This window comes from Gobius niger, assembly GCF_951799975.1.
Source record: "Gobius niger genome assembly, chromosome: 10".
In the NCBI taxonomy this organism is placed as follows: domain Eukaryota; kingdom Metazoa; phylum Chordata; class Actinopteri; order Gobiiformes; family Gobiidae; genus Gobius; species Gobius niger.
Genome location: NC_136861.1, coordinates 29,521,271 through 29,532,593, shown reverse-complemented (window position 1 = coordinate 29,532,593; position 11,323 = coordinate 29,521,271). Strand labels below are relative to the sequence as shown.

General features: G+C 40.3%; 1 protein-coding gene across 1 annotated transcript in view; it reads right to left on the bottom strand.

The window, feature by feature from the left end:
- Window positions 1-4,526: 4,526 nt before the first annotated feature.
- grapa (GRB2 related adaptor protein a) overlaps window positions 4,527-11,323 on the bottom strand; it is a 62,572-nt gene continuing 55,775 nt past the window's right edge. Inside the window, exon 5 of the mRNA XM_079564038.1 lies at window positions 4,527-5,558. Coding sequence (XP_079420164.1) covers window positions 5,373-5,558 — 186 coding nt within the window. The 3' untranslated portion in view covers window positions 4,527-5,372. The remainder of the gene's footprint in view (window positions 5,559-11,323) is intronic.

The following is an 11,323-nucleotide window of genomic DNA, read 5'->3' as shown; positions in this document are numbered from 1 at the left end:
TGATAACACTTCCTTTGCCTTTTCAAACTTTCCTTTTTGTCCAGGTGTCACTAATGGTTGTTGTAGTGAGTGCTACATTGTGTGAGATCATATGTTTAAAGTGGCCTTAAGTGTGTTTTCCTGGCGTGATTGATGGTAATTGTAAAGTCTCCTGCATTTGCTTGATGATTTAAGGTCCTGGGACAGCCAGTCAGTCAGACAGGTTCGACGGTTTTCCTGGAAGAGCCTCTGACGTGTGTGACTGTCATTGATGTACTTTGTTTCTGTTTTCTTCACCCCTGTGCTGATTTGGCCTGGTGTGCTGTGTACAGAGACTGATCAGAAATGTATGTACGCACTATAGATACTGACGGCATCTCGTCATAAAGGGGCGTGGCCTCGCCGAGGGGGGAAATGGAAGCACAATTTTCACTCTTTTTATAGTTTTATAATTGGACATCTACACAAGGATTTAACATTGAAATGGGAAAACGTTATTTTTTGTTTCTTCAGAAAGCAAAAGAATGTCTATTTTGTTATTAATTTAATTAAGCAGAAACCCAACTTTACACATTTTTTTAGTGATACTCTCTCATATATCAAGATTTTGGAAGGTTCTGATATCAAAAAGGCTCTAAAAACTATCAGTATTTGCTCAAAATACAATATATTTGTAACTGAATAATGGTATTGTACAATTCTGTTACCCCCTGGCATACTTTGTACTCTGTATATTCATCACTCTTTTTAGCCATTGGTGTAATATGAGCTTATTGATCACATACAAATAAAGTCCAGTGTAAATCCATATGGATGTTTTCTCACAGCAGATTGTTCTGCAGAAGTGAAAAAAAAGCAGTCATAGCAAGCGCTAGCTAGCGTTAGCATTAGCATGATGCTAACATGAAGCATCATGTTGGCATTCTCCATTTTTTCTGGGCAGTTAAACCTCTTTGCTCCTCTCCATGTCTTTGTATTTTTATTTTGTAGAAAATTATATTTATAATTCAGCATTTGTGAAAGTAGTTTTTGAACAATAGAGAAAATTGTTTTCCCCTTAACTGTTTTCAAAAATTACCATATATGGGTGATTCCATTTATGTTCACGTGACATCACAACATTCTAAAGAGCCCATATAATAATAATAATAATAATAATAGTTTAACATTGAGGCGGCGGTCAACTGACGGTAACTATGGTAACTGTGGTAACTGACAAAATGCATATTTTTATCTCTTTGTTTTTTGGCTCATATCTCAGTCATTACTGGAGGAATCCACATGAAACTAAAACTGTCACAAAGTTCATCGTCTCCTCTGTCGGCACATATGAACTAATGTCCAATTATTTTCTCCGAAAAACTTCAAAAAGTGGTGACAATATGCGAAAACATGAGCGTGATGTTGTCCAATAGAAAGAACTTTCAGACAAAAAAATAATATCACAGGTTTGTGAATCCAATCACGATCAACGATTCAACTTTCGTTTTGTAGATTTCTTACAAAAACTGTATTTCTCCCATAGAGTTGTATTGGCCCCGCCCTCCATCTGACATTATGACATCATCACATTCTAAACCGTGAACGCCGCCTATTGTATAAACTGACATTATTTGCCTGAACATGACTCATCCAGGGGCTTAACTTAATGGCCGTCGTCTCTGACATTTACCCAATACTCCTGTTTCCAACATGCATGTAATCTCCCTTCCACCTGTTGGCACAGATATGTCACCACGATTTGGCTTTTTTTCTGTTCCAGGCGTGTGGCACAAATCGTTTCCGGTGAGTAGACACTTCAGAGTGACTCAGCAGTTTACAAAGAGCAAGTTAAGTCGTGGCACTATTTTTGGAACGCGTCATCCAAAAGCTCTTCATCTTCACTTCAGTAACTGCGCCGCATCGACTGACTGTCAGCGGAGAGGCAGAGGTGACTCCTTAAGGGGAGGGAAGCTATTTGAAGATAAGAATAGTGAAAAGAATCTGTGTCGTCTCAAACTAAACGTACTGTTTTAAAGGAGGCGTATACAGTGATGCCTGTTACGAAAGCAAAATTGCGTGAAATGCGTTTTTAATTGGGGGGGGGGGGGGGGGGGATAAATCAACATTACAATTGTTATCAGTCAAATCAATATTTCAATATGAGCAATATATTTGGACCTCATATGTGTTCATAGACTTTAAGAAAAATGAAAAAATTAATCTTACATACTGAACCTTTAACTTTTAAAATGTACGATTGATCATTCACTTTGGCTCAGTCGTGGATAAAAAGCAAACACAAGATCTGAGTGTGTTGAAATCAACCTTTTAGAGCTTTTTACCACGTTACAGTATCGTTCTCTCATAAAAAACATACCTGGAGCTGCGTTTCGAGCCACTCGCACATCTTTGAGTGATCTTTGGATCTTCATCACTGGCCATCATTATCGGCACTCCTGCTCCTCCTGAGGTCCTGCATACCCAGCATCGAGCTTAGTCCTTTTCAACTTCTCTCTTTGTTGAAACAGCTGCACAGCGAAGGGGAGCACGTTTACATGCTCGGAGGATCCTGCTGGTCGCTCACATTGAGGATCAGGAAGTGAAAAAACTGGATATTTTGTTTTGCTGTTTTAGCATTTTCTAGCCAACAAAGTGTGAGATAGTGAAAAAGATGTCTTATACCCCCTCTTTACTCCAGCAAATGTAAATTCACTCTTACGTAAAGCACATGTTGAGTTGCAGTTCGTGGGACTGAACACAGCTTTGGTATAGAGCCTCGGAGTAGCATCATCAGTGGTAATAGTAGTTGTAGTAATAGTAGTAATCTTCTTTCACTAATTGTGACTCATACTTTTATTTAGTCGAGCAAAAATGTCTAAAAATGACTTTTTCTAGCCCGTTGCAAGACTGCATTCCACACATTTTCTGCTTTCGTGCCGTCTTTTCCATTTGAATTCCTTTTTAAGGCTGCACGACTTTTGCTAAATTTCGTGTCTAATTGTGATTCATTGCAAGAACAATGAAACGAGCAACTTCTGTTTTACAATTACACTTTGTATCACGGTGCGGTGCACACCAGGATTGATGCGAATGTAATAAAAGAATCACTTGCATTTCATAACACACAGTCCAAGGCGTCACATTTACAGCTGGAGAATGAAGTAGCTTTGAACGCATTGATCGTCATTACATTAACAACTTTATTCATTGGAATAATTACAAGTAAAGGAAGACAGTCCTTTGTCCCAGAATCAATGTTTTTTTTCTAAACCGGCAGAAAATATTTTACATTTATGTGCCTGTAATTTACATTAATGTCATTATATGAATAAATATTGAAATTAAAACCATGGGATAAAACATGACATTTGGGTGAGTTATGAAACACATTTGGGCAGCGCTTATTCCACTCGACAGAGCGTATTTTCACACACACCATCACGAAAACAACTCAGCTTCTTGTGACTTTTTCTGAAACTGTTATATCATTTTAAGCTTTAAAGTCTGTTTAAAAATACATACTGAGTGAGATAGTGAAAGCATTATAAAAAAAATCTCTTAATATGGGTAGTGCAATTTGAAATGCATGAATGTATAGAAACGATCAACGTAAAATCAAACAATGATGGAATAATGTTCCAAAACGGAATTAGTTGTTTTTGTAAACAACAACTAAAAAAAGTTCTTATGATAAAAAGAAACAACATGGGCAGAGTATCTGTTAAGCAAATCAAATATTCCAACATATTCCAAATATTCCAACATATTCCTTATATCCTCAACATTATCGGCAAAGAATTTTTAGCTCTACAAAATTCGTTCCACACGTGTCGGGGATTTTGTACTTCATTCACGGTGGTGGTAAGCTGCATAGCTACAGTTTCCCCTGGGGTAGACTGACAGAAGTGTGACTTCACACATCTACGTCAAGGGTCCTTCTGACCACCACCATTCATTCACATACATCATTCATCCTGGCATATTGTGCATGTTTTTAGTGGTAGGGGAAACCAGAGTACCCAGAGGAAACCTACACACACCCACGGGGAGAAAATGCAAACTCCACTCAGTCAGGTGGCGTAGAAGAAAATACGATGAAGAGGACACTACAACTATGGAGGCTAAAGCACCAGTCTCATCGGAAATAAGAAAATACCCCTGGAGCTACCTTAAGTGCAACCAGCACTGCCGTGTGCACTAGTCACTACGGAGTTCTCTTCTTTTGTTAGTCTAGTGTGGAGGAGCCGAGTGCATGTCCAGCAACGAGAGTTTCATGACGGCTCCTGAAACTCTCGGCAAATGGTAAGATGGATGGCCTTGTAATTTGGCTTACAAGCTAGCAAGGTGCTATTTTCTGCCCTTTTTTGGCATTTAAAGGGCAAAAACCCACCATGCACCACTTTCTATGGCCTGAAAGTTGGAGTATGTCTGGTAGCAACGGTTGCTTTGCTGTGAGATATGATGATCGTTTTGGGGTGGGATTTTGCGAAAGGTCAATTGTCCAAAAACTAATACATTATTGACCTCTTTCAAAAGAAATTATTTTACGTGACCAAGCAGGGAGTCATGAGCTAAGCAAGTTCTGTGAAAGTCCTTTATACTGTATTATGGGGGTGCTTTTTACATTGTGTGTGTTGCTGAAGTGCAATTTGAAACATCAAACCCATTTTATACATCAAAAATGTACATATACATATAGTTTTTTTTTTTTTTGCAGTTGATCATATTTACAAAAAAAGCCCTCATAGTTCCAAACATTCAGTCTCTTTTGCACTGCTCCCGGGGTCCTGTCCTGTCTGATATGTACATACTACAGCGATGTAAACTTCCTGTCCATCCCTCCCACTGCTCTCATGCCCGTGAACATGTTAGTGTGACGATAAGGTCGATGGTTTGATTCCCCCTGTTACTGGCATTGCATACTGTGCCCTTCGGCGAAAGACACTTCAGCCCGTCTGCCTGTATGTATGAAGGTTTTAGTGTGACTGTGGGATTGTTGTTGTCAGGAGAGTCCACCGAAGTCCTCAAAATGGCGTCCACAACGGGGGGAAAACTCATGTGACCGAAAACCATGAATACATCCGACACATTAAAGTACAGAACGTTGAGTATCTAGAAGGTAAGGTATACTTTTTTGTCTCTTTTAGGGAAAACGTGTCACATGTCCAGATCTTGAGCAAGTTTCTGACCTATTGTGCATGTTTTAGATGGATGCATCCGGAGGAAAACCGTCTTCCTGTGAGGTAAGAGTGCCGACTAACCCCCGTGAACGCATCCGACACGTCACCCTACGCTCTCGACTGACGCTTAAAAAAGTTCAATTGGAGAAAAGCATAACAAAGTGATGTGAAGTTCGGGCCAACGATCCGAATCGTCGACGCGGCGTTCTTGGCCTCGCTGTCGTCACATTGTCATTGGCAGTGGTATATCGGCTGGACATACTCCGGGGGGAAGTAACCCACGCGTCCATGGCAACGGCCCCGCCAGCGGGTCTGTTCGGAGCACTCCACGAGCTCGATGACGTCGCCGCGCAGGAACCGCAGCTGCGACTGTTGGTGCGGGGTGTAGTCGAAGAGGGCGTGGGCGTGGTGTGGGCGCTGCATGAGAGAGGATGACAACAAGTGAGAAATTAAATTGTTTTTGTTGCGAGAATAGAGTTCGGGATAGCCAAAAACATGTCTGCGCATGGTATGTTTTTGGCTAGCTTCCTGTTGGCCAGTGTAGGCTAAAGCAGTATTAAGTAACTGGTTTATCTTAATAAATCCTTTTCGCAGTCCGTCTGGGGTAATACAACTGTTGATGGGATGATTGGGGGGTCGGAGCACTAAAACACACTAATAAAACAGCGAAGAAGAAGCTAACAGGCTAACGGTCAAAGCTAACTGCGGGTTAGCGCCACTTAAACAGTATTTACAGCCAAGTTTGAGTGAAAAAAAATATCTCCATTGTGTAATTGGATGTACAATATCCCTCTCTCTCCCTTTGTCTTTTCTATCAGTGTAGTATTTACTCTCACGGACAATTAATGAGTAAAAAAAGCATCATGCTACGACACCTGCAGTGGTGCTTATGGCCTCTAAGGGCATGAGTTACTTAGAACTGCTTTAAAGACTACTTTCTGTCAACAATTACATTTCTATATTTAAAATAGAAATAAAAATATATATTTTTTTAAAAGACGGTAAAATAATTGAATAAAATGTATCAAGATGAGTGTGTGTTTAATAAAAATTTGTTCAGATGCTATTTTAGCATTTGTTAGCATTAAATAAATGTTAGCCATTAGCTTCAAGGCTAAAACACTTACAGTTATAAACACTTAAGTCTCCTCTGGTGAAATATTTACATCCTCAGTAAAGCTTTTAACATGTTATAAGTGATTATCCAACAGGTGCTGTTTTAATATGTATTTACTTCTGCCACACACGGCTAACTCGGAATAGCTAAAACACAGACAGAAAACAGTCATCAAAGCCACTAAGAATTGTGGGATTCCTGAGTCATTTTAAACCAATGTAGATCTTAAAACGTAAAATACCAGAGTAATTGTTCTCAAAAAAGTACTTTGGACGCTACAGACGTGAGCTAACAGCATTGTCTTGCCACTCTTTTAAGCTAATGATGCTAATGATAGCTAATGATAATGTTCGCTAGTCCCCGCTAGTATTGATTCATTCATAACCCCCACACCCTTGACATTATAGTACGTAGAAAAAATATTCAAATAGGCTTGAGCCCATCTTCAATAAACAATGTGTCCTTTTATTTCTTCAAAGTATGACATATTTTATTCATGACCCTCATTTAACTTTTATTTTGCCAGGCCCTGGTCTGTCCGGTTTGGATTATGAAATATTAAAGTGACCGAGACAGCTACAGCTCACACAAAAATAGACAGACAGGAGATATGTATAATTACTCATCACATTGTAAAGGTGCAGATGCTGAAATAGGTGGTGTTCATTGTATAATATTATTTATCAATGTGGTATTCATTGAAACTGATATGTTTGTAATTACACAGCACAGAATCAATGTTAATTCATCCCCTGGATTAGTGCATCAAAAAGGGAAATAACCCCGATCACAAACAGTGGTTTAGTGTGTTTAATTTAAGGAAGTTAACTGCTGCAACGTGAGATTAAGTGACACACTGTCGATGCAAAGTAGGCGTGACTGAGGTGAGGCAAAATAGCACAATGACGCCACACATTTTTAGGATGCCTGGGCAGAAGTAAGCGGTCATGTTTTACTTTTTCATTGCGACACGATGGTTAACCTCTTAACCCCCACCTGAACCGAGCACATTATCCCCAGTTCAGCTTTACCCAAATCTAAAAGCTTTGTCAAAAATAGTGTCAACATAGCGAAGAAAACGAGGGTGAAAACGCAACAAAAAGCGGCAAAGAGAGCAACATAAACGGGCCGGAAAAACAACAAAAGCACAATTAAAAAGGGACAAAAATACGACTAAAGAGTGATAAAAAAGTCACAAAAGAGCGATGAAAAACATGGGAAAAGATGACGAAAACGCAACGAAGAAGCCACCAAAAAGTGACAAAAATGCAAAGAAAAACGGATGAAAACACAATGAAAGAGTGTCCAAAAAAAAAGCGTCAAAACATGACAAAAAAAATACAACAAAAATGTTATAAAAACGCTTTTTTAGGTTTTAGCTTTGAAATGACTGGCCAAGCTTTCCAGTTGAGAAGCTTTTAGATTCGGGTAAAGCCCAACTGGAGAAATGTGCTCGGCTAAGGAGGTGGGTAAGAGGTTAAACTTTTGATGGAAAGAAAATAGTGCGGTCAATGAAAACGGAAATTTGGACCAATGGTAAGTGGTGTCAACTTATATAGCGCTTTTCCACGTACATTAGGCACTCAAAGCACTTTACAGCAAGGAACCAGTCACCCATTCACACTTTCATTCCTACAGTGGGCACCTTCAGGAGGCGGGATTCGAACCCCCGACCTTCCAATCATGAGACGACCTGCTCTATCAATTGCACCACTGTGTTGCAACAGGGTTCCATCAAAGAGCCTTCAGTCGTGTCGTAATCGAAAAGTGAAGGCGAGCTGAAAGATGACTACACGATCCAACTTAAAAAAAAAAAACAAGTTTCTAGTAAAGATTAAGCTAATTACAGACAGGCCCGATCACGACCGATCCAGACACGCAGATTAGGATTGTGTAAACTTCCCACAAGGCGCTCAAACCCTCATTGTTGACTGTTGCACTCACGCCGTCTAGACTTGGGCTGTGCGTGTGCTCACGCCGTGTGCGGCATTTATCCGGGGCGTGTTGTCGAGTTTACATGGACAAGCCAGCGCATTAGCCACTGTTTATGTGCTTTTCTCTGTCTCTCTCTGCGAGCGTAGGAGCCCGTTCATTTCTCCGAGCCAGCAGCAGCAGCTTGCGAGGAGCGATGGTTTGGAAGGAGAGAAATATGGCCCGTCGGAATCAGCCGCGCTCCACTGCCCTGTAATCAGCATCCTCTCCAGAGCTGCCGCAACCCGCAGCGACGAATGACAACACGACGAATGACTCGCCAACGTCCACAGACTGTAGATTGGCGCTAAGGCAAGATACACATAGCCAGTTAAGTTTTGCTTACAGACACAATCATTCAAAACGATAGCTATTTGATCAATTAGTGGCATGTTCGCTGGGAAACTATCATGATAAACGTCCTGTGCCAGGTTTGACTTAAACAGCAGCGACACCAGCCTGTTTGTACATTGTAATTCTTGAGATCTGACTTTTAATTATCCGTCAAAGTCTCACTGAGATTCAAAGTCTCTTCTTCAGGGTAGTCTTGACCCTAAAGATGTACAACAGAGTCCCATTATACAAACCTACGCAGGCACCAGGGGAACATACTACTCCATTCAGTTGTGAGGTGAGATCCCTAACTGCTGTGCCACTCCTCTTTCCGATAGATCATACAACAATGCAGACTACAATGCTGCCTGTAGTCGATCTGCATTGTTTTATGAACTATTTTTAGTGATGGCAAACCTGGAGGTATATGAGCTCATTCACTGCAGGTCATGTGGCACAGCGGTTAGGGATCACCTTACAACTGAATGGAGTAGCATGTTCTCCTATAAAACCTATAGTTTTATAGGAGATATAGATCTATAAAACATCAAGGACACAACTACGGCGAGGCCGATATATCGGGCCGATATTTGTTTTTTTACGATCGGCCAATAAAAAGGATGATACCTCCGGAACCGAATGTGATAAAGACTTCCTGTCTTTTGCCCAGAAAAGAGCTCAGCTTTAAAATGACCCCTGCTATAGCTTCTTGGGCCTCAGACATCGATGTGATAACCTGTCTCAAGTCTGTGCACCTATTTTATATATTTTATGTTGTAGACTTTTAGTTTGCTTCAGTCTACTCCCTTTTGGGCATTGTTGTGTTTCTTTTCTTTTTTTCTAACAACCTGGAACTTGGAATTGCTCAAATAAAACTAAAAACTAGTATAATTTCGGAACCATAAGTGATAGATTTGGAATCTACTCATTTTTGTCTTTCAAACGAGCTCCCTCTAAAGTACCTACTAAACATGAATGTTCTGAATAAATCAGCCCTATTCCCCTCATATAGCGCCCCCTGTCATAGTTTAACACTGATATGTTTAGAAGCATCATACACAGGATTATAGATGAGACATTTAAAAAAAATGGGGCCAAAAATATCAGCGGTGCATATCGTTATCGGTCTTAAAACAATCGACCTATATCAGAAATGAGATATTTCTATGATTGAAACGTTTACTATAATAATATGTTTAATTAAACAAAAAGTACACAACTAAATTACTTAACATATTGGCCTATATATATCGAATCCGCCATGCCCAACCCCCTTCATATCGGAATCGGACTCCTAAAAGCCATATCGGTCGGGCCCTATCATATATATTTATTCATTCGATTTGACCATGTGAATTTAGAGTCTCGATCATTTCTCAACAGAACATGTTTAGGAAGAACAACCCTGACAATCGCTCCCCCTGCTGTGTTGATGCAGAGATGATGCAGGAGCATGTAATGAGCTGGTATGGAGGTCGCCTGGTGTTGAAAACCCCAAAGCAAACGTCTCACAGTGTCTCATGAGTAATCCGCTTAAACATATTTACAAAGATCCATAAAACAAACACGGCTGGCCTATTTTCAGACCATTCGCTCACTTTTGCAGCGCAATTTTTTGCATTTTTTGGCATTAGATATTTGTGACCTTGATAAAAAAGCATTAGTAACGGAAGAAAGGGGAGTATTAATATTTTAGCTTGTGAGCATTTGAGAAAAGCAGGGAAGGCGCTTGCTGAGATGTCGCCGTTTTTCTCGGCTCTTGGCTCATTGCAACAGAATCCTTGAGGCATTTCTATAGCAGCCTTGTCGTTTAGCAGCAATTAACCTCACAATTCCAGTCATTTTTAATGTCATCGCTATAACAAAAATATATAAGCTCAAAATGCAATTATTTTTTATGTCAACCCAAGGAAAATGCTATTAGCCACAAAGCCCTTCTATCTTGATGACAACTCTAAATTATTCTATGCTATAGAAATGAATTTTCACTCTGACAAAAATCCATCTTGAAAAGCTGGAGCTGATACGTTTGCGTTCCAACCCACTGGTGGTTTGGACCAATCACGCGGCAGTGAAGCTGTGAGTGGAAGGGACTTATTTTGCTGACAAGAATATGCGCGGCAACAACGGAAAAACACAGATAACATTATTAAAGACATAGATATTTAAAGCACTTAAATATCTATGTCTTTAATAATGTTATCTGTGTTTTTCCGTTTTGTGTTTTTTTCACTGTGTGTTTTGAGACTCGGCTGTGATTGGCTAAAACGAGGCGCTCTTGATCCAATCAGCAGCTGATATCCCACTAAAAGTCCGCCCTCCTAACCAGCAAATTAAAGAGGTTGATATCACCGTGCTAATGCTATTTGCACTATATTTGTTGCTACATGTCCGGATGAGTCTCCTTCGGGTGCTCCGGTTTCCCTTATCAACCCAAAACATGCACAATAGGCAAATTCTCCAGCTAGCTACTCCTGACTATGAACCTAGCCCATGAACTGGAGATGAGTTCCTCCCGAGGGCGCTGCACGCTCGTCGCCCACTGCTCTTGACAAGTGTCCCTAGCAGCATTGAAGGACGGGTCAATACGTGGACTTTAAAGGTGCACTATGCAACTTTTTGTGTTAAAAAAAAAATGATATTAGTTATTTGACCTTTCAGTGATCCAGCGGCTGTATGGGTGGTTAGCTTAGCGTCTTTCCTTTCCATCCCAGTGGCTCCTAATCCTATGATGCTTCAGGATTAATGTTATTTCAGTTTT